The sequence below is a fragment of the Macadamia integrifolia genome, unplaced genomic scaffold (assembly GCF_013358625.1).
Source record: "Macadamia integrifolia cultivar HAES 741 unplaced genomic scaffold, SCU_Mint_v3 scaffold1851, whole genome shotgun sequence".
Classification (NCBI taxonomy): Eukaryota; Viridiplantae; Streptophyta; class Magnoliopsida; order Proteales; family Proteaceae; genus Macadamia; species Macadamia integrifolia.
The window spans coordinates 48,021-72,028 of NW_024868386.1; the positions used below are offsets into that span (position 1 = coordinate 48,021).

General features: G+C 44.1%; 1 protein-coding gene across 1 annotated transcript in view; it reads right to left on the reverse strand.

Annotated features, from left to right (window-relative positions):
* Positions 1–4,267: 4,267 nt before the first annotated feature.
* Positions 4,268–24,008, reverse strand: part of LOC122065008 (lysosomal Pro-X carboxypeptidase) — a 36,378-nt gene continuing 16,637 nt past the window's right edge. Inside the window, exon 10 of the mRNA XM_042628806.1 lies at positions 4,268–5,048. Coding sequence (XP_042484740.1) covers positions 4,909–5,048 — 140 coding nt within the window. The 3' untranslated portion in view covers positions 4,268–4,908. The remainder of the gene's footprint in view (positions 5,049–24,008) is intronic.

Here is a 24,008-nt window from a genome sequence, read left to right on the forward strand (position 1 = left end):
CTATTCGGGCTCAGGGGGTGTGCAGGTTGATCGGGCCAAATTGACGCCCCTTTATTAATTCCCACCCCCTAAGCCAGTGTGTGAGCTTATTTGATGGGATGCTGGGATAGAACCTGTCAAGGGATCAAGGCAAAGTTGACATTCAGGGTAGCGAAACGTTCTGATTGTCTAGGCCAAAAATCAGGCTAGCTAACAGCATGGGCCCTTAGCTCTCTGGATATAGATCATCCCACAAGAAGATTGTCTAGACCCAAAATCAGGATGATGAGAGTGTGTTTGGATGATAGGGTTTTCAGGATTTTCAAAATATTAAGAAAGAAATTAAGAAAGAGGGAGGGAGGGAGAAAAAAGGATAGCAGAGTGGATAATCTTCATTTTAATAAAAGATTGATTTGATGAGAGGAAGGTTTTCAAAGGTATCGTTGAAATATCATCCATGTTTGATCACATGTAATTAAGGGGAATAGAATACTTATTATTTGAACAAATGTAATCAAGGGAAACATAAACATATGGAATTAGTGGAACTAAGTAGTTCAGTAATCACTCTCCTTCAGACTGTAGATGTCCCCTATGATGCAAATCGAGTTCTAGTGAATCAATCCCTTATGTTAGGGATGCCGATTGAACAGAGTATTGCTGAAGTTCGGCAACCCCAACTCTGATTATACCTAATTCTTGCAACCTTGATTCCCCATGCATATACTTGGATCTTTATTTTTGTCATTTTTTTTTTTTTTTTGGGATCTTGAACTGATGAAAATCAATGAAACTTACCACTTAGCAAGATCTATAAATTTTTTGAATAAAAAACTTCAAAGAATCACATATATGCATGTGGAAATCTATGCTTCTATCTTCTCATTCTAATTTCTTTGATAATTAGAATCAATAGAGGCCGATCCTATGTCAGATTCCGTATTTTAAAATAAAAATAATCGCAACAATTAGAGCGGTTCAGATTTCAAACCTAGAGCATCTCGATCAAAAAAGGAAAATTATAATCCAGCAAAAGTAGGGTCGATAAATGCACAAGAAATTAAAGGGATTAAAGACAACCTTATATTAATTCATGTCTCCACTTGAAAAAAAATACAAACAGCTAGAGTACGTATTCAAAACACAACCAATCTAATCTACCAAAAGGAAAACTTATAAGGAATTCTTATTTTTACCTAAAAAAATAAGAATTCTCTTATTTAAAAGGGAATTGAAGAACACATATAATAGCAGTAGTAGCAGTAGTTGAAGTTCAGAGGATGGCACAAGAAGAAGAGGCTTGAACAGAAGCGGCGGAAGCACCGGGAGTGACGCCGGGCCATTGACGGCACTCGCAGCGTTGTGCATCAGGGATCTGCTTATACACAGAGGCGACGTGCCTGCCGCATCCAGCCCATGTGGTCTTCGCACACAACGAGCATTTCACCGCATAACACATCTTTCTCAGGTAAGTAAATATAACTTCGAAAACTCCTTTCTTGAATTTGTTGTAGTTTTAGGCTTTTAGCTGCTATACACCTTCACCTTAACTTTGGGACTTGAATAAGCTTCGTGTGGCGTAGCTTTGTTTATATAGGTAGAGCTTCCAAGGCTTGGTTCATGGTTTCTATATTGAGAAAAAATAAAATGGCTTCCGTCACAGGCGTTTGTTCAAATTTGCATCACAGCGCGTATAGACCATGGACTATAGACCCATAAAATTCTATAGGGATGACTTTGGAGGACTAAAGAGAAGTTGGGGTCCTTGGGGAAGACTATGATTTTTTTTTTGGGTAAACCCTAAAAATGAAATTAAAATGTTAAAAGGTAAACCTGGGAGAAAAAAAGGGAAAAAATTGGCATACATTACCTAGAATAATTCAAGGATATAAAATATTAACACGCCACACGACTTTGTCAAAGATATTAATTGTGTTCCAAATTTCCAATTCAAAAGCCACAGGATGACGATCATGACCATTATGACCATTTCACATTGACTCTCAATCTCAACAACCCATTTTAAATTTAGGAAAACCACTCACAATATTAAATATTTCACCATGAATTACATGTTTAAGATTTGTGGGAAAAAAAATTCTCGCCCCCAAAATGAAGTTGTTTTGGGAAAAGTGTCTCTAGCATACAGTGCAGGCTACACCTAGACGGATGATATAAATTGTGTGGACATAGCCAACGGCTCTAGGCTTAGAGAACCCTTGCCCAAATTTCTAACAATTTTTAAAAGTAGAGGATTGGGTATGCCACTAGCTTTTGGTAAGCAAGCGTTATGCACCAATTATAGGACTATAGACAAGAGGGCAATAAGATCTTTCTCAAACGGCGAGGAAAGAGGGTGCACATGCTGAGCATACTAACAGTGCTCCCAGCTTATTTTTAAGGGAGAAAAATGCTGCCCGTCCACATTTCCCATGCCCAGATACAATCCCTAGTTTTAGAGAGCTGTGAAAAAATGCCCATATCCCCCCTGAAAACCAAGGGCTATGTCTGGGCATGATGAACATGGAATGGGTACTGTTCCTCTTGCATTTCTTAAATAATAAATAAAATATTTCATGTGAGAGAGGATAGGAAATCCCCATGGAAAAGAGATAGAAATAGAGGTGCTAGTAACCGTTGCCTGCCGCCTTCAGTTGACGATGTGCGGGTTTTGCGAGGGCACCGAGAAAGCAATCGAAATCGATCTTCATATGCTCGTGATCCTTGTCATTGGCGATGATGAGGGGGCGTTTTGGTTTTCACCTGGAGCTGGTTCTCGTAGAAAAACTCGATCTTTTTGCTCCGCTCAACTGTAAGAATCTTGATGTCTTCGGCAACACTGACCTTGCGTGATTGGGATATATCATTGCTGATGGATTCCCAATGACGGAGTCCTAAATGGGTGTGTTGATTGCAAATAAAGCCAATGAGTGGTGTTGCGCCGACGATATCCTCTCCGGGGCTCGTCACTCTCAAAGCATGTGGGAGGTGATGCCGAATGATTTTGACTTGTAGACACCTCGCATGTACAATCTTTGCTTCAGCATGGATCCATTCCTGATGGTCTCTGCATCTGGCTGACAACAACTGTCCCCCTTGTCACTAGTGCCTTTGCATCTAAACCTTCGGTGGTGATGTACAACTTGGTGTGGAGTGAGGACTCTCCTCTTGTCGTTTTTTCCATTCCTATGTTTGCCTTGCTGGCCATGGTTACAATCTTTTTCTATTTTGGTTGTGCTTACAGTCTATTTTCTAGGGTAGCTTTGGCTTTGTCCAACCCCTAAACTACGTTGGGTCACATGTATACTGTGACACTTCGTGTCTGGCATGTGGCTTTCAATTGCCTATTTTGGCTCTACATCCCTCTCTCGTGAATGAGGAATTGTAGCTAATTGTTGTTGTATCTACGATTCTACAGAGAGTTCACTAGGGAATCTTTTGGCTTCTTGTCCATTCCCTAACTTGGAAGACCGTTTTGTTTTTGGCATGTCAACAACATGGTCATATTCCATTCCTTGGCTCTTGGGGTTTCATACCCCAGCCTTGTGTCTCTCATGCCTTTATTTGCTTTGTTTTGTATTCCATGGTTTTATCTGAATGAATTGCTAAAAAAATAAAAAAAGATGCCAATGTACCCTATCATAGAAACGGTGGGGACATTTTCGATATTTCACCCTTGACACGAACAAAGATATGTGATTGGGGCGCAATTTCATTTTTGGGCTGATGTAGTGCATATCAGTTCTTTTTTTCTGTGCTTAAAAACAAATCACTTCATTAATATTATCTATCTTTTTTCATTAAAGTAAAGAGTTTCTTGAGCCTCCAAGAGCATTTTTCTATCCTTCTCTTCCTCTCATAAAATGATCTCATTCGACCACACCTCATTAAGTCCACTCCCTATACCGTTGCCCAAGAAAACTCTCCTCCCTTTTGATGAGTTGGTTTCCAGAACTTCTAAAGTGGATCTCGTCAAAAATGAAGACTAACCTGTCATCCTTGAACCTCAACCAGAAGTCAGCCTGGTCAGAGGACTGACCGGAGCAATTTGAGCGTCTCAAGTCTGTCTCAACCTATCCATAATTCCAAATTGAATATGAACGAAAGCAATCTTCAATGGACCGCAATTGGCAGCTTGACCACATGAGTCTGTATGACTAATTTTTTGATAACGAGTCTACAAGATTATAACTGCTTCAATTTCCACTAAAGATTCGCGATTTTTTATTTTTTTGCCTAATTAGTTCCGCGGACTCATATGGACCTCGCAACCGCTTGGACAGAGTCATACCGAAGTTAAATGAGAACTATTATTTTCACCAAAAACAGTAAAGAACACTAAACATCGCATGTGAGTGACCCTAAGAAGATAAGGTGTCGAACTCAAAACCACAAGCTAGTTACTGTGTTGTCTTTCAAGTTGTCACATACATGAGACACGTGTGCAATTGTGATTAGGTCTCACAATAGCAATTTATTAAATCCTTTTGGCAGTTGGATTAATTTTCTTTCCAGCTCTGAGTTCCCTTCCTGCAACTCCCATGAATGACACAACATCTGGTTTCATGTATCAGGTTTGGAACTTGATGCTTCATGTTCTGGCAGTCTTAGCTCATACAAAAGAAATAAATAACCACGCTTAAGCCAGAAGTTCCCTGCTTCAAGTGGATCACTCGTTTCCGGATTAACACTTTTGTAACACAGGTTGAAAAACACTGAGAAACTCACTACCATCAACAATCTGGCTGTGGAAAATGGCTGGTTGGTTTCTGTAATGTCTCATTGTCCTTTAGCAATCGAAGTTTATCTGGAGAGTCAATGAGTGGACCAGAAGACAATTCAGCTTGAAAGGGTGCTTATTTTCTTGGTTGGGGAAGTGGAAAGTGCCCATGCATCTACATGCCTAACAATTGCTGAGGATCTACACCTCTACATGCTGGATAACCTCATCTTCTCCTCATTATAGCTCTTTATCCAGCCTGCAATCAGCTGGATTTCTGATTCCCTCTGCTCAACCAACCAATCAGGATCCTCAGTGGTTGAAGAACGCAAATCTAAGTGATGGCCTCCTGAGAAAGAAAGCAAAACTTAATGTTATTATTTCACTATATATAGAGAGAGATAAAATCATCCGGATCAAGAACGTTGTGCAAGAAAGTACGGCTATACCACTTCAGAAAATAATGACTGAAGAGAAGTTTTTATTCTTTTAAGGCTATTTACCAAATCATGAAGCGCAAGAAAAGTAATGCCAGGAACAATCTTACCCTTGACACTCAAGGTATTGGAGTAAAATTGGAGAAAATAATTCTGGTTGAATTTTTAAGGCAATTGAAGAACAAAGTTCATAATTCTGGCATCATACAAAATGTAAGTACTGGACACTTTTCATAAGGCAGAAGTGTCACCGCTCTGACACATCTAGAGAGCATCTGTGGGAGGGTTTAAAAAATCAGTGAATTGGCCGGGACCGATCCCAATTTCCAGTATTCCAAATTGGAATATTCCCATCAAGATTCCAATGAATCGGTGGGTTTTCAGATCAAATAATCAATTCTAGGGTTCTTGGGACTGATTCCGAGCCGATCTGAATCAGAATTAGTGGGTTTCATCACTGACTCCTGTTTTTAAACCCTAATCTGTGGATGGGCGCAGCTAGTTATGCCATGTGTAAAGGGTAATTTGGTGCACAGCTAGTTTTGCCATGTGTAAAGGTGATTTGATAATTCTGACGGTTAGGTATGCAGGTTATGATCTGGATTGACCATGACTAAAATTTCATAGCTAAATTCAAATCATTTACCCCAACCCCAACCCCTGGTAATGACAACCTCCCTTGTAGGTCCTCGCACCCTATATGAAATGACAACCTCCTGTGTAGGTCCACACACCCTATATTTCAATGCTTTAATTTGCCACTTGGCAAACTCTATTTAGGATGAAACTTTGACATGTGAGTAGGGGTCTTTGGGTCCTACCTGTTTGCACAGCTGCAGCCCCATTTGCCAAATGGAAAAAAAAAAAAAATGTGCTCATCCAGAAAAAGAGAACTCTTCTCATAGTATTTTGTGCGTTAATAAGTTTTAAAAACTACAATATTAATAAAAAAATAGATGAATAAGGCACAATCGTGCAGACTAAGACTACAAAGCATGCTAGTTATACAACCAATATATGAAATACATGATTATACTATATTAAAAATGTCAAATGGAAAATATTTTCTGAAAAAATGGTACATGTGCATGTGTGATTGTGAGTTAAAAAATAAAATTTACTAACTATAGCAGTAAGGGACACACCCACAGAATTTGGATAAACATGCCAAACAAAGAAATTGGAAATGTAGAACCTGTGTGTGGGTGGGCGGGGAGAACAAAGAACAGTCCCAAAGTGGTGGAAAGCGGTAATCCTAATACTTGTACTCACTGTTCTAAGAGAGAAAGGAGCAACACTAAGACAGCAATCAGATCAGCTACATGGTCGGCCATCCAATTAAATTGCTTTATGTGTTTTTAGACGAACCAACTATTGGGTACTACACTGATTTTCTTTAAATAAATGTTCCACTTTTGACCAAAAAAAAAAAAAAACTACTGCTACTTCACTGCTTCCTATATGTTTCCTCAGTTCCAAATCAAAGCATACGATACCTCTCTTAAAATCACCGTTCCTTTTTGATACCCAATACTGATACTGTAAACCTTGGTTAAGTGGTTATGCCTGCTTAACCCCTTCGTAATCTACTCTTCTTTTTATTGAATTCTTCTATTCTTCTCTATTTTCTGTTCTCTTCCTTTTCAGTTCTTGATGCAGTTAGGTTTAAGGTTATTTAGGGGTGTACTTTTTAAGTATTTTTCTTAGATTCGTTAGCAAGTAGGAGATAAGAGTCTCAGTTGCATTCAAACTTGTTTTCAGTTTTTGAGTCCAAGTTAGAGTCAAAAGTAGATTCAAAGTCTATTTCAGAGTTTCATATGATTAGGGATTACTTTGAGTTATTTAAATGCTACCATGTAGTCCCATCGTTGGACAGTAAGATTGAGTCCGAGTTATTTCAGTTTTTGAGTTCAACTTAGAGTCCAAAGTAGATTCAAAGTCTCTTCTCTTGTTTCCTGTACTCGGTTCTGTTCTCTGTTCCTCTTCTCAGGTGTCATTCATCTTCTCCTCCTCTGTTCTTTATTCTTGCTGTTATTCTTCAATTATGCTTTCGTATACCATATCTTCCTTTGGCTTCTTATTATTCTATAATTGTTTTGTTTCCTCCTTTCCTTTACTTAGTGGCACTGCTAGACTGGGAAAAAGCCCTTCAACTTCTTCATCCTTATTCCCTGATTAGTTGGGTCTGAGATTTGGGTCAAAGGAAGCCTATCTTTAGGCGATTCAAACCCTAGAAGACCAATCTGAAAGAGTCCTCTGTTGTGACTTTTCCTCTTCCACCAGAGTCACTTCAGAGATATATCTCTCTCAGTTGCAAACCGTTGGTACTACTTGTGCTTGCATTCACTAAGGCTTTGGAGTAGTATCCTTCGCCTGAAATATCATTTGGATTGACTTGTATTGAGGAGATATCTTGCCTGAAATGAAACTCGTTCTTCCGCTGGTTGGAAGGTTACAGACAACCTTCACCCCGCCCCACGATTTTCATATCCTTTTAGGGTTAAAGAACGCTACCCAATAGTATTCCCTATGCCCAAACACATGTGAAAGTGGAGCCGTGGCATGGACGATGTAAGACTAGATCACATTGGACCTAATCCCAGGTAGGATCTGAAAATATGGGCTGAAATAGGAGAAAACTGAGAACTCACAACCGAGCTCGGATGGACCTGAAACTACCCTCCAAATTTGCTTGAACCCACCAAATAGGTATGAAACCAATCACGATCACATATAACACAGATAGGAGAAAATGGGGTTTCGAGTGTAGTAAACCTCAAAAGGGCTGGAAGAATTGCCTTCAGGTCTTAAAGTTCCAGTGATCGACCAAGAAAAGGAAACTTGAGTAGGAGGCTGAATTCGATCCTTAAGTCTGGGATGTGCTTCAAACTGATCTGTAGGCTGATCTTTGGGTGTTCAAACAGAGTACCAACACTCTTAGATCACCCTCTCACAGGAAATAAAAGAGAAAAAAGAAACTGATGGAGGGGTTGAGAAGGGGGAAGACCAAGGGATAGGTTTTGGGCATCTCAACCCTAGGCATCTCAACTAGGGCCTCTCACCCAACTGCATCTCACAGCAAAACATCTTATCATAAACAAATCTTCATCAGCTAAAATCGATTACAGAAGCTCCTTATATATAGGAGTGAGTTCAGCTTACAATTAGAAAGCAACTAAAATAGGAAACTAAAGAATGGAAACTAATAACAGACTTTCCTAACAAATAATACTAATTTGTTAACCAAGAAAAACCAAAAACAGAAACAAATCCTAGGAACTACCATTGCTGAAATTGTAGGCAGATCTTGAACTTTTCTGAACTTCTTCCTTCCAAATCTGATGGGACAATTGGGCCACATGAGGCACCGGCACTGTTCACAGGTACTGCATATGTGAACAGTAACTCATGAACAGTGTTTTCTGTTCACTTTTTTTCTTCCTCATGCAATGGGCATCTTTTCACATTGGTTCCACTACCTCATGCAATGGGCATCACTTTTTTTAATCTTTTATTTCTAACTGTTTTTTTACAAAACTACCTGATACGGCAGAATTAGTCACCCAGTAAAGCGAAAACACGTGGCATCCGAGGGAAGGACACGTGCCGCCCACCCGATAGAGGCCGCAAGATTTCAAACCACGTGAGGGGGGCTCCCGAAACCCTAGGCCCAGAAACCCTATAAGGGGGAACCCTAAAGGAGGAAAGGGGAGGTACGTCCACAGACACCATTACTCCTGCAAAAACATTGTTCTGCCAGTCTCTAACTTGGGCGTCGGAGGACTAATCCCGGAGATACCTCCGGGCCTCTGCCTTCTGTGCTTGTGCAGGGTCGGCTCACGGATTTTCAGCAGTAATAGATTGGCGCCGTCTGTGAGAAGCGACGGAGTAATGGTGAGGAAGACCTACAATCGTAAGAAAACAACAGCAACACCGAGTATAAATATGAACGAGGGGGAACCTTCAGGAGGGCTCCCCCCTCGACGGAAATCGGCGAAGAACGGAGAAACAATGATCGGGAAGGTTCCGCGAGGGACCGGCGCTCGACCGGATATTCGGTGTGCGGAGATAGTAATCCTCCACCCCCTCCTAGGGTGCAGGAATATGCGACGAGGGAGCAATTCGACGCCCTTCAGGAGAAGTATGACCGAATGGCCGAGACAATGAAGGAGGTCTCCAAAGCCGTCTCTCAGAAGACCGACAGAGCACCGCGAGGCTCCCATGTCCAGCCAGAGCGAGCTCAAGACGAGGACCTGATTAGTTCAGGATCGATAAGGTTCGGTCGGAATCCTTGAAACCAAGCAATGAGGGAAAGCCCCGCACACAAAGAAAGGATGTGGCGCGCCATCGGGGCCAGGCATGAGGAGCCACGCCAAGGAGACGGACAGAGACATGAGGACTAGAGGTTGAAGCAGATGATCCTAGACCTGAAAGACGAAATCAAGAAGGTTGCAGAAAACCAGATAGGAACTCGCGGGCCGGACCTCACTAATGACACGGCTCTAGCTGATGAGGTCATGAGGGACCAGCTCCCGTTCGATTTTCGTCTACCCAAATATAACACCTACGACGGGTCTGGAGACCCCGTCGATCATCTGGAAGGCTTCAAGTTTGCGATGCAGTTCCACCGAGTCTTGGAAAACATCATGTGTCGTGCCTTACCTTTAACGTTCAGAGGAGCAGCAAGGTTATGGTACAACCGCTTGCCGACAAAATAGATTCACAGCTTCAGCGATTTGAGTTACTTCTTCGTGAAGGGATTCTCCAGTAGCCAACCCCTTCAGAAGACCACATTGAACCTGATCAACGTCAAACAGCATGAAGGAGAGTCACTGCGAAGCTACATGAAGCGCTTCCAGCAGGAGAAGATCACGATCAGAGGTTTGGACCTGAAAGAAGAGTTCACGGCCTTATTGGGAGGCGTCAAAGATAAAGAGCTAAAAAGGTCTTTGGTGAAGCATATACCGAAGAACCTACCTGAGTTAAGGGCTCGGTGTGATAAGTATATTCAGATGGAAGAAACCCTCTAAGCTAATGAGGAAGCTGAAGCGAAGACGGAGAGGAAAAGAACCTCAAGAGATGATGACAAACCTTCCAAGGGCAAGAGATGAAAGTCCGAACGTGATCGGGCACCCAGTCCGCCGAAGAAGTTCGAGAGATATGTGCCGCTAAAGCAGAGACGGACGGACGTGCTAATGCAGATAAAAGAAACTTCAGACGCCAGAGTCATGAAGTGGCCAGGGAAGATGGGACGACATCCTGAGAGACGCCATAGTGACAAGTATTGCCACTTTCACAGAGACCACGGCCATAACACCGAAGATTGTTGGCACCTGAAGGGAGAGATAGAAAGAATGATCTGAAGAGGATATCTAGGTCGATTCGTAGACCGTGAAAAGGAGGATGCCCAAGACGGCAATGACCGTAGGGACAACCGCCAAAGAGACGGTAGAGGCCGCCGTGAAAGAAGGGGGCCAACCCGCGGGGGCAATCAGGAACGGCAAAGGGACAAGACACCCGAGGAAGCTGACCATCGCCCCCGTGACGATCATAAAAGCCCAACTAGGTTTATAACGACTATCAGTGGAGGCCTAATCGCTGGAGACGATTCTATCTCGGCCAGGAAAGCAAAAGCCCATGCGAGAAGCGTGCATGTGGCCGAATGGTCAAACAAGAAGGCAAGGATAGGGACGGTTATCTCCTTCTCGGATGACGACCTGGGAGGGGTGCAGACGCCACATAACGATGCCCTGGTAATCACCGTGACCTTAGCCGATTGCATAGTAAAAAGGATCTTGGTGGATAACGGCAGTTCAATTGATATCCTATTCCTTGAAGCCTTCCAGAAGATGGGCCTAGATAAAGGAAAGCTGAAGAAGGTCGAACACCCATTGCAAGGGTTCTCGGGCGCCCCGGTCAAAGTAGAAGGGTCAGTTGAGTTGCTGGTAAGGGCAGGCACCGGAGACTGCCAAATAACAGTTATGATTAACTTCCTCGTAGTAAACATCACTTCAGCGTACAACGCCATACTAGGGAGGGTTGGCTTAAACCTGCTAAAGGCTATCGTCTCCACACCACACCTTAAGATGAAGTTCCCAACTAAGAACGGGGTCGGTGAATGTCGAGGCGATCAGGAGGTGTCCTGAAAGTGCTACGCTGCCACCTTGTGGGGAAAGGGAAAAGCGGGCGAGGCACTCCCGATAGAAGATCTACGCGATGACACAAATTATTAGAGGGGAGAACCGGCTGAAGAGCTGATACAAGTCGAAGCCGAAGAAGGGGATAGTACTCGTCAATTTTGAGTCGGGGCTACAATGCCAAGGCAGCAACGAGAAAAACTCATCTCATTCCTTTGAGGCAATTCTGACGTCTTAGCCTGGCCGGCCTCAGACATGCCTGGGATAAACCGAGAGGTAATAGAACATCGTCTAAGTATCAACCCGACAAAAAAGCCGGTGCAGCAGAAGAAGAGGACCTTCGCCCCCGAGAGGTAGCAGAAGATAGATGAGGAGATAGAGAAGTTGCTAGAAGCAAGGTTCATCCGCGAAATCCAATACCCCGAATGGATATCCGATATGGTTATGGTCCCAAAGGCAAACGGGAAGTGGAGGATCTGCATCTACTTCACAGATTTAAACAAGGCCTGCCCAAAGGACAGTTACCCCTACTGAAGATAGACCTTCTCATTGATGCCACTTTAGGACATGAGGCGTTGAGCTTCATGACGCGTACTCGGGATATAATCAGATCAAGATGTGTGAGGCCGATGTCCCAAAGACATCCTTCGTGACCGAGGGAGGACTTTACTGCTATGAAGTAATGCCCTTCGGACTAAAAAACGCGGGGGCCACTTATCAAAGGTTAGTGAACAAGATCTTCAAGGGGATGATTAGTAAGACCATGGAGGTATACGTTGATGATATGTTAGAGAAAAGCCTGAAGGCAGAACACCATATCCGAGACTTGGAAAAGGCATTCCTAGTATTAAGGCAATACGACATGAAGTTGAATCCAACAGAGTGTGTGTTTGGAGTAGCATCGGGAAAGTTCCTCGGCTTCATCGTTTCGGAGAGGGGAATTGAAGCCAACCTGATGAAAATACAGGCCATTCGAGATAAGAGGCCACAACAGAATGTGAAACAAGTCCAGGAGCTCACAGGTAGAGTCGACGCCCTAGGACGGTTCATGTATCGGTCAGCTGATAAATGCCTTCCTTTCTTCAAAACCTTGAAGGGGTTGAAAAAGTTCGAGTGGACGGAGGAATGCGAAAAGTCCTTCTAACTATTGAAAGAGTACTTAGCGACGCCCCCACTATTGACGAAGCCAAACACGGGGGATACCTTGCAGTTATACCTAGTTGTATCGACAGTGGCAGTACGCGCGGTACTGATAAAGGAAGAAGGAAGACAACAATGGCCAATATATTACGTTAGTCGAACCCTTTTGGATGCAGAAACAAGATACAGAAAGATGGAGCAAGTGACATATGCCCTGGTGATAGTGGCAAGAAAGCTGAGGCCCTATTTTCAGTCGCACACGGTGTGTGCTCACAGACCAACCCCTGAAGAAGATACTACAGAGGCCGGATATGTCCGGCCGCCTAGTAAACTGGGCAATAGAATTTGAAGAATTCGACATCCAGTATAAACCGAGAACCGCAATAAAGCACAGGCCCTAGCCGACTTCATAGCCGAGACAACACTCCCAGATGAACCCCAGGAGTCTGTCGAGGCTCAGGCAAAAAGGACTTGGACATTGTATGTGGATAGTGCATCCAACAGTGCGGGAAGCGGTGCAGGGATCATACTTGTTAGCCCCGAAGGATTCAAGATCAAGTATGCCATACGGTTCGACTTCGATGCCTCCAATAATGAAGCTGATTACGAAGCACTAATAACCGGAATAAATCTGGCGCGGGCTTTGATGGTACAGGAGTTAGTGGTGCACAGTGACTCACAGCTCGTGGTGCAACAAGTGACTGAGGACTATGAAGCCAAGGAACAAAAGATGGCCGAGTACTTGAAGAAAGTGCGAGAGAAAGTGACAGCCTTTAAGGAGTTCGAGGTAAGGCAGGTGCCACGGGCAAAGAATGCTAGCGCAGACACGCTATCACAATTGGCCACCTCTGAGTTCACGGACCTTGGACGATCTGTGTATTTTGAAGTATTACCCCAACCAAGTACCGAAAAACCTGGGAGGTGTTGCCTGTTGGCGAGAACGGCCCTAGCTGGATGGATGCCATAATCGAATACCTGAAGGAAGGAGTACTCCCCAAGGACAAGGACGAGGCGAGGAAGGTATGAATGTGGTCAGCATGCTTCCCATTAAAGGACGAGACGCTGTACAAAATAGGGTTCACCACACCGTACCTCAAGTGCCTGAACCTAGGCGATGGCGAGTACGCACTCCTAGAAGTACATGAAGGGATATGTGGCCAACACCTGGGAGCCCGGGCCTTGGCCCATAAAGTGCTGAGGCAGGCATGTCAAGCCCAATACCATTTGTTATGTGGAGAATGGACATCCTGGGCCCGTTCCCCTTGGCCACGAGGCAAAGAAAGTTTGTTGTGGTGGCAGTAGACTATTTCACAAAGTGGGCAGAAGCCGAAGCATTGGCTACGATATCCAAAAAAAATGTAAGGGACTTCTTCGAGAGGGCGGTAGTCTATCGATTCGGAATCCCCCGGGTGGTAGTAACGGACAATAGAACTCGGTTTGCCTACCTGACTTTTGGCTTGTTTTGTGATACCCTCGGCATTGACCACAAAAAAAATCCGTCGGTTACCCATCGACCAACGGACTGACAAAGGTAACCAATCGTACCCTGCTCCAAGGAATAAAGAAGAGACTGGATGATGCCAAAAGGTTATGGGCAGAAGAGTTACACAACATCCTCTAGGCTTACCGTATGACTGAGAGATCAGCTACTGGAGAAACACCCTTCATTTTAACCTAAGGCACCGAAGTTGTGCTCCCGGTGGAGGTAGGAGCCATGATCCATCGGATTCGGTATTAAGATGAAGAAGAAAACGATAAAGGACTCCAAGCTAATTTAGACCTCTTGACTTAAGTCAGAGACGCCTCGCAAGAAAGGATCGTCGCCTACCAGCAAAAGGTTGCGAGGCATTACAACTCTAAAGTCCGAAGGAACGACTTCAGAATGGGTGACCTCGTTCTCAGAAGGGCGGAGATATCAAACCCGAGGCATCAAGGAAAGCTAGCTCCAAATTGGGAAGGTCCTTACAGAGTCTCAAGGATAATACGACCAAGGTCCTATCACCTGGAGACTACGGGGGGAGAAAAGGTACCGATCATGGAACTCAAAGAATTTGAGAAAATTCTACCAGTAGTGAAGCAGCAAACACATTTACATTTACATTTTGTAATTTTTTGAATCCCTAAGCACTTCCAAGTTGTAACTCTCCACCCCTAGCTCTCCGAAGGATTTTCATCCCATAATATATGAGCTGGCTTACAACAATCGCTTCTAGATAATTGTTAATATGAGGAACATCCTTCGGTTGGGCACTCGGGCCAAAGCCGAGAAGACATGATCGAAGGAATAACCTTGGTTGGGAGCTCAGGCCAAGGCGGAGCAGACCTGACTAGGAACCCCCAGATAGGGCCGGACTAAGTTGAGAGCCGCCAATAGGCAAGGGTATGAAGGAGGCACCTACGGTGGGGGCTGAATGAAGACACCTCGAGGTGCGTGGGAGCTTCGGCCTTTGTCCCCCCACCATCGGACCAATGACTCAACGGAACCGAACCTTGTGATAAAGGTTCGCTCCCACAACCACTTGAATAAGAGCTTCGGCCTTCATACCCACACCTGTGGGCCGAAGATCTGGTAGAGCCCTTCGGGTTCGGAATTGCAAAAAAAAAAAAAGAAAGCAAAGCAAAGCGAGAATACAAGTATCTGAACAAAAAAGTATTTCATTCATGAAGACGCCCGAAGGCCAAAATTACATAGAACCTAAGGCTAAGGTTACAAAGAGGCCCGAGGGCCAAGGTTAAAAAAAAAAGGGAGCCTCATGGAGCGTCTGATGGAGGGGTGGCCTCGTCCCCAGCAGGGTCGGTAGCATCTACATCGGAGTCTCCTCTCCCAGGAGTAAAAGGGACCTCACAAGAAGCCTGAACCCCCTCTCCCTCACTGCCGCTGTCCTCGCCATCTACGACCTCGGTGGAGCCAGGAGCTGCGTCAGCGTCCTCCTCGAAGATGAGGCCACTACCCTCGAAGGATACCTCGGGATGATGTTCGAGGACCCAATCTCGAACATCCGTAGCGCCCATGATGAACACGGGGGCGATGGCGCTCTTGACCACCTCCTGAAAGTCCTCAGAGGACTTGTAGCTCTAGACAGCTCGGGCTTCGGCTTCCCTTAGCCTTACGGCCATCTGCGCCTCCAGTTCCTTAAGCTTCCGATCACTCTCCTGTTGTGCGCAGAGGAGGTCGGCCTCCAGATGTTCCACTTTTTCAAGGACTATGTGCTCCTTGTTGAGCCCTGACTTCTCACGCTCGGACACCTCGAGGTCCCTGGCCAGGGCTTCGGCTTGGATAGTCAGCTGGCTGACTTGGTTCGGAGCCTGAAAGAGATCAACAGTTAGAAAAAAAAGGGGGAAGCAACGAGAAAAGAAAGAAAATTCAAGGCTGAATGCCGAAGATTACCGCTGCCATAAACATGCAAGTGCTTGTAATCATGGCCTTGGTCCCTTGGCTTTGGGCCTCGGCCACGTCTCCTAGCAGGCTCCCCTTCTGGACAAGATCTCAGGCAACTCGCCCGATGGAAAGTGTCTCGCCCTCCTTGATGGACCACCGAGGGATGAACCCGACTTCAGCTCAAGAATGACTGCCCCTCGGGCTTCAAAAGTCGGCACCAAGGGAGGAGGCCCAAGGAGGGGACGTGCCGCGGCTTGGGGCCTTTAGCGCCTGGATGGCCTCGGCGGTGGAGTCTTTGGATCTGGGCTTCTTCTTTGGGAGGGCATCGGAAGTTGAAGCCCCTCTTCTTTTGCCTTTCTTCAACTGCCTCAGCTGGGCATCTTGGGCCCTGGCTTCCTTCAGTTAGGCCTGCCCCTCAGCCGCCCTAGCTTCTGCTCTCAAAATTTGCAATGCAACAAAGATGGTCAAGATCAGTACGAGAAAGCTAAATCCGAAGCAAAAACAGTGGCAAACCTAGGACTCACCCGGGCTAAGCCCGAAGAGGAACAAAAAGGCATCCGACTGGAGGCTACTGGTGAGTCGACAGTGATTCTGCATCTGCCCCAAAGAGGGTAGGTGCAGAGTTCACGTCCTTCAGATCTGGGATGTCCCAAGTATTACCGAAGGGGAACCCTTCGGACACCCTCACAAAAAAGAACTTCAACTTCCAACCATGTATCGAGGTCGGGTATCGATTAAAAAATCGGAGGTCTTTTCTAGGAAAAAAGTAGTACCAGCCCGTCCCCCTTGCTGGAACCAAGAGACATACAATTAAGGAAGACAAGAAGGGAGAGAGGTCTCCCCATCCGAGAGAAGACGATGAAACTAAGGACCTGCCGCCACCCGTTTGGGGTCAGCTGGGCTGGACAGATGCCTAGTGCCGAAACACCTGGCTGAAGAATGGGTGAAGAGGGAGTCGAAGCCCGGCCTTAAAGACATCCTGATAGAAACAAAGCTCTTTAGGATTTTGGTAGCTTGCTCTATCTTCGGGCCTTAATACCCTAAGGACAAACTCATCCGGGATACTACATGATGCACGGAGCTCCATTAGCTCTTCCTCGGTTATGGTTGACACTATATTCCTAGCTTCGACCTCCAGGGACTCGTTTGTCTAGGCCTTGGAGTCGAGAAGCCCCTCCCTAATACCTCCACCACTCATGTCATTGGCGGTAGAGGATGAGGAGGCATCCGAAGATGTGGATGTGGAGGACGAGTCCGAGGACATCCCTCAGACCTAGCCAAGACTCCGACGCCTAGAAACTACACCCTCGAATGACTCTGGCCAAACCGAAGATCAGAGGACAGTTAAGGACGAAGGGCGAAGGGTCAGAGAAATGAGTAGAAGATGACAAAATGAAAGAGTGACACTATTTGTACACAAAAGTGTGTCGATACGACTCTCCAGCCTCATTAAATGCAGTAAAAAGTGCGTCAATACAAAACCCCAGCCTCATTAAATGCAGTACACGTCATCCACGCAAGATTCCCGAAGTACACTCGAGCAAAGCACACGAGCGTAGTACCGCACCCAGACTAGAGCAGACCTGACCGAGGGTCAAAACATTGATAGGGGGCTCAGGCCAAGGTCGAGTAGACCTGACCGAAGGTCAGAACCTCGGCAGGGTGCCCAGGCCAAGGCTGAGCAACCCTGACCGAAGGTCACAACCTCGGTAGGGGGTCAGGCCAAGGCAGAGCAGACCTAACCGAAGGTCGAAACCTCGGTTGGGGGTTCAGGCCAAGGCCGAGTGAACCTGACCGAAGTTCAAAACCTCGGTAGGGGGCTCAGGCCAAGGCCGAGACCTGACTGAGGGTAAAAACCTTGGTTGGGAGCCTAGGCCAAGGCCGAGCAAACCTGACTGAGGGTTAAAACCTCAGTTGGGAGCCCAGGCTAAGGCCGAGCAGACCTGACCGAAGGTCACAACCTCGGTAGGGTGCCCAAGCCAAGGCCGAGCAGACCTGACTGAGGGTCAAAACCTCAGTTGGGAGCTCAGGCTAAGGCCGAGCAGATCTGACTGAAAGTCAAAACCTTAGTAAGGTGCCCAGGCCAAGGCCGAGCAGACCCGATCGAAGGTCACAACATCAGTAGGGGGCTCAGGCAAGGCCGAGCAGATCTGACCAAAGGTCTCAACCTCAGTAAGGGGTCAGGCCAAGGCCGGGCAGACCTAACCGAAGGTCAAAACCTCGTTTAGGGGCTCAGACCAAGGCCGAGTGAACCTGACCGAAGGTCAAAACCTCAGTTAAGGGCTCAGCCCAAGGCCAAGCGGACCTGACCGAAGGTCACAGCCTCGGTTGGGAGCCTGGGCCAGGGCCGAGCAGACCTAACCGAAGGTTGTGGTTTCGAGACGAACACCAAAACCGAAGGCCGAAAGAGCACTCGAAAGAGAAATTAAGTCGTTACTCCCATTCAAAGAGCCTCCTAGTGGAAGTAAGGGGGCTGCTGATACAGCAGAATTAGTCACCCAGCAAAGCGAAAACACATGGCATTCGAGGGAAGGACATGTGCCGCCCACCCGATAGAGGCCGCAAGGTTTCAAACCACGTGAGGGGAAGATACCCGAGGGGGGCTCCTGAAACCCTAGGCCCAGAAACCCTATAAGAGGGAACCCTAAAGGAGGAAAGGGGAGGTACGTCCACAGACACCATTACTCTTGCAAAAACACTATTCCGTCGGTCTCTAACTTGGGCGTCGGAGGACTAATCCCGGAGATACCTCCGGGCCTCTGCCTTCTGTGCTTGTGTAGGGTCAGCTCACGGATTTTCGGCAGTAATACTACCCCTCTTCTATTCTTATTCTATTTTGTCCTCAGCTTTATATTTGTTCGAAGATTATCCTCTTACAATAAATCTTATTCCATTCGTATCCCAACACTCATTTTAACTACCAACTTACCCTTTTAAGAGTCTTTTTATTTACAGCCTTCCTATCCTATTGCAAATTTCAGTTTATTTACAATTCTCCCATTACTCTTATAATCTTCACAATATCCATTGTTTTCCCATTAAGCTCTTGATTTGAGTCTTCTAATACTTGAGTGGGTCCATTATAGAACCCAAGAGGGTGGTAGACTAGTTGATAAAGCAACTCTTTAGACAGAAGAGTATTCTTCTGCACAGTGTTGGTTCTACAAATGTTTATACAGTTATGATACCAAAGTAGAAGCATATTTTATCTTTACTGAATTTGTTCGAGCACACGACCTTCCACAAAAATGGCTCTTCAAGAAGATTTATGTATGAGGTTTTAGACCTATAGCTTGAGAAGAGGCTAGCGCAGTAGCTCGAGTACATTGTAGTACGGGCTACTATAGTACCATGTTAGTTGCTTAGTCACCCCATTGGCGTATTGTGACATTCTTCTTGGGCGACCTTGGCAATGACAGGCTGGTAGTCTTTATGATGGTGCATGGAATACCATTAAGGTAAAACAAGGAAGCTGTACATACTTGATATTGCTATATGCATTATTAGACATGACTTGTTGGCAATAGTCTCTTCCTCCAATTATGAGTCACGATCCCCCACCCCACTTATGGAGTTGCAGTTCAACCATCTTCCCATAAGATAAGTGCCACCCCAACTTTGAGGCAATTACAAGAGTATCTTGGGTTTGTGATCTTTTAAAAACAAGAGAGTTGATGGAGTTAAGCGTAGGGTAAATTAGGGATGATTATCTAATTTATTTTTTGAGGAATTATCACTCCCCTCCCCTGAACTTTGGGGAAATTTCAAGTTCTCACACGCCTTTTGAATTAATTCACTCCCCTCCCCCGAAATCAAAAGATTCTACCACTCGTTAGTACCTATTAGTTTCTGCTGTTAAGTGTCTAACATAATTTTATAAATACCCTAAATGCTCCTCTACTTAATTGATGAAAAGGAGAGGAAACCCGCCCCTCTTCCAACCGCCTCTTTCTTCACCGTCGCCGAGAAACAAAAGCGACTCCGTCACTGCTCACTGAGAAGCCAGCCCTCTCCAGATGAGTCTTTCTTCAGCGTCGCTGCTCACTGAGAAGCCAGCCCTCTCATATCCGCGCCTCTTTCTTCACCGTTGCTGTCCACCGAGAAGACCCAGGCGACTGTACTCCATCAGCGACGGGGAACCCGGGCGACTATACTCCATTTTTTACCTGAGATTGCTCTACAATTGAACATTTTCTGCAGCGGACGTAACAAAAGTCTTGGGAAAAGAACAGGCAGAAGTGCAGCCCAGCAAAAAAGGAAGAGGAAGGAAACAGTAAATGCTGGATATAAGGGAGTTTCGGCAAATATTTGGAGGTGGAGAAGATGACTTCTATTACTTCTTTGTTGAGCCATTTGATGCAATTGAGGAATGACAAGTAACTGTGTTGGTTTTTTGTACCTTTGCAAAAGGGTTTTTTCAATTACAAATCGAACATTCTTGGACTTATGATTTCATTCATTTTCTAATCAGTGAATAGCTCATCTGACAAATTTTGAACTGTCACATGGCTTCACAGCCTACTGCATATTTCCATGGGTTTAAAGAAATACTATGTTCACTAAATCATTTCAAGCCCTGAAGATTTTATATTTACATATGATTTTGTTTTACTTTTCTCTGAGAAAAAAAAAAAAGGATGGGGGGTTCTCCAATTGGTGCATCATGCTCTAGTTCTGAAAACAGGGTTATGTCAATGACCCAAGGAGAGAAGAATTGGAGATGCAAATAATGCATCCAAAATTTGTAAGATGAGCCCAACAGGCCCGGCCTGGGTCTTCTTGGTGCGCAGATATGAGAGGTCTGGCTTCTCGGTGAGCAGCGACGCTGAAGAAAGACTCACCTGGAGAGGGCTGGCTTCTCGGTGAGCAGTGACGGTGAAGACGATGGAGTCGCCTTTGTCTTCTCCGTGAGTAATGACGGTGAAGAAATAAGCGGTTGGAAGAGAGGCTGGCTTCCACTTCTTCTTTTCATCGATTAAAGTAGAGGGGCATTTAGGGTATTTACAAAATTAGGTTAGACACTTAACTGAAAAATCTAACAGGTACTAACGAGTGGTAGAATCTTTTGATTTCGGGGGAGGGGAGTGAATTAATTAAAAAGTCGTGCGGGAACTTGATATTTCCCCAAAGTTTAGGGGAGGGGAGTGACAATTCCTCTTATTTTTTTAATTTGTCTTTATCTTGTTAGATTCGTTAATAGCAAGTAGGAGATAGAGTATTAGTTGCATTCAAAGTTGTTTTACAGTTTTTGAATCCAAGTTAGAGTCCAAAGTAGATTCAAAGGCTATTTTAGAGTTTACGTATGGTTAGGGATTAATTTGAGTTATTTATTTGTTATCATTTAGTCCCATTGTTGGACAATATTGATGATTGAATGAAGTTTGAGTTTGGTTGACCTCTTACGGTTGTGAAGCTACATGTGTTTCTCTCCTCTCATTTCCTGCACTCGGTTCCATTCTCTGTTCCTCTTCTTAGGATTGATCCATTTTCTCCTCCTCTATTCTTCTTATTTATCCTTCTTGTTATTCTTCAACTGTGCTTTCTTATACCATATGTTCCTAATGCTTCTTATATTCTTGTCATTGTTTCCTCCTTTCCTTCATTGTTAATGGTATTGCTGGATTGGGAAAATCCCTTCAACTTCTTCATCCCACTGCTCAGCTGGGTCAGAGATTTGGGTCAAAGAAAATGGGTTAGTTGTTGTTTATTCGTGGGAATTGTGGTTAGAAGAAGTTAAACGGTGATTATAACTGTTGTAATCCCTTTAAATAGGGATAATCTTAAAATAATGGTAAGCAATGAAAATCGTAAATTATTTCTCATGTTATCTTGAGAAGAGGTCGGCTTCCTCTATTAAGCCAAAGTCGCCAAACTTTGATACCAGATGATGTGTGATAATCTTCTCTCTTACATGGTGACAATCGATGTGGCTGAATGCTACATGGTTGGGGATTGTATATGGGTAGTAGTTATGTATTGGAAGTAGTTATTAATATTTTACCCATGTTAAGTCATGGAAGTAGTGGGTCTAGTTAGGAATTTATTAGAAATTGGAAAAGTGAGAAATTAGTGGCAATTATTATCTCAACTACATTGTAATCATTAAATAGCTTACGTATAATGAATGGAAGAAAGTCTTGAAAATCCCAAAATTCTCTAAAAGAGATGAGGTAGACTTCCTCACCCAAGCCAAGACGCGAGGAGCCAAACACCATATTTTCTCTCCTATTTCTTCTATCTCCATTCTTATTTTCTCTTTTAACTTGTTGAAAAAAAAACTAAACCCACCTCCCAACATAGAGTCCTAATTAAATCTACTACTCCCATGCTTACTTAAACTACTAATACATAAATTCTCTATGTATGCAACATACATGTTCACACCTCAGCCATGTGGCATCCTCTTGCATGTAGTCCTCCCAACCATGCAACTCATGAATAGGCATGAACCATACACACTTGTCTAGACACATAACATTCCCTCCCCCTTGAATTGTCCTTGTCCTTAAGGACAATGAAATTAAAAAAAATAGGGGTCCATCAGGATCTCAGATCTTAATAGGAAAAATCCCAATTAACGAAGATATAATGGTCATCTCACGACTTGCCAATCTCGTTGTAGAGAATGGTATCACCTTGAAGGAAGTGGAGCATGATCTTCTTCTTCAGTGGCTGCTCTAATTGCACCATTATGTTGGTTTCAATTGGCAGCAATTCAATTGCATTGGTTGCTAGCTCTTCCTTTGGTCTATTCATCTGTTCAAATGAGTCAAATTTTTCAAACAATGCTAGCATCTTTTTCCTGATTTCATCAAACAAAGCCTGATTTCTTATTTGAATATTATGGATCTTGTGAAATTTTACTCTATAACGTGTAGGTAATTCACTGGCTCTAATATCAAATGATATGTACATGGATACCAGTAGAGAGAATATAAGGATAGAGATGGAAGAAATAGGAGAGAATATAGGGTGTCTGACTTAACAAACGAATCCTAGCGTCCTGGCTTGGGTGAGGAGAAGCCTACCTCATCTCTTTTAGAGATAATTTTGGATTTTCAAGACTTTCTTCCATTCATCATATGCAAGGTATTTAATAATTACAATTTAGTTGAGATAATAACTACTAATAATTGCCTTTTTTTCCATTATCTAATAGAGTCCTAACTAAACCCATTACTTTTATAACTTAATATGCGTAAAATATTAATAACTACTTATAATGCATAGCTGTTACTCGTATTCAATCCCCAGCCACGTAGCATTCATCCATGTAAATCGTTCCCATGTAAAAATAAAAATCATGCATGTAACTCCCTTCCTTAAAAAGATCTTGTCCTCAAGATTAAGTTTGGAAAATTGTTACTTCCGGACTCATGTCTTCCAAGTCGCCTCCTCTAGAGATAGTTTGTGCCAATGGATTAGCATCTGAACCTTCTGTCCCCATTTCTGTTGATCTAAAATGGCCTATAATGCAAAATTCCTCATCTACTTGGACACTTAGAAGAGCTTTTGAGGTTGATATCGCTACCTACAGATATTTGTTTTAGTAACGAAACAAGAAACATAAGATAGATGTGGGAATCCCATGGTAGGGCCATGTTGGTGCTCTAATACAAATGATACGTGTATGGTTCATGCTCATGCATGAGTTGCATGGCTAGGAGGGCTACATGCAAGAGGATGCCACATGGATAAGGTGTGAAAGGGTAGTTGTGATGCAGATACGGCTGCCCTTTCTTGGTTGGACCAGCATGACCGGCTTTGGAAGCCAAGAGCCAAGAAGAACGGGTCCAGCACAGGGTTTTGGTCCAACAAGGGTTGGAAATAAAATTAATAGTTTACTTAGTATTTTATTTCATGCTTTTAGTTTCCAGACTTGAACGTAGGAGTAGGATTTATTTCCTTGCTTTGGTTTCCTTTTTATAGTTGTTTCCTAGTTTAGGCTAGTTTCCATTCCAGTTAAGTTTCTAATTTCATGTTCCTATTTTTCTATATATTGGTTGTAATCGATTGAAGATTTAGAGAGCAATTTGATTATTGAATGAATGTGAGTGTGATCCTCCTTTTTCCCATCTCTACTCTGATTTCCCCTCCCTTCCCTAAGGGTTCTCTATCAACTTGGTATCAGAGCCGAAGGATCCTCCTTCGTTCTCTTCCTTTTCCCATTCTCTATTTTTGGTTCTACCGTGACAGAGAACAGCCAAAAAAAAAAA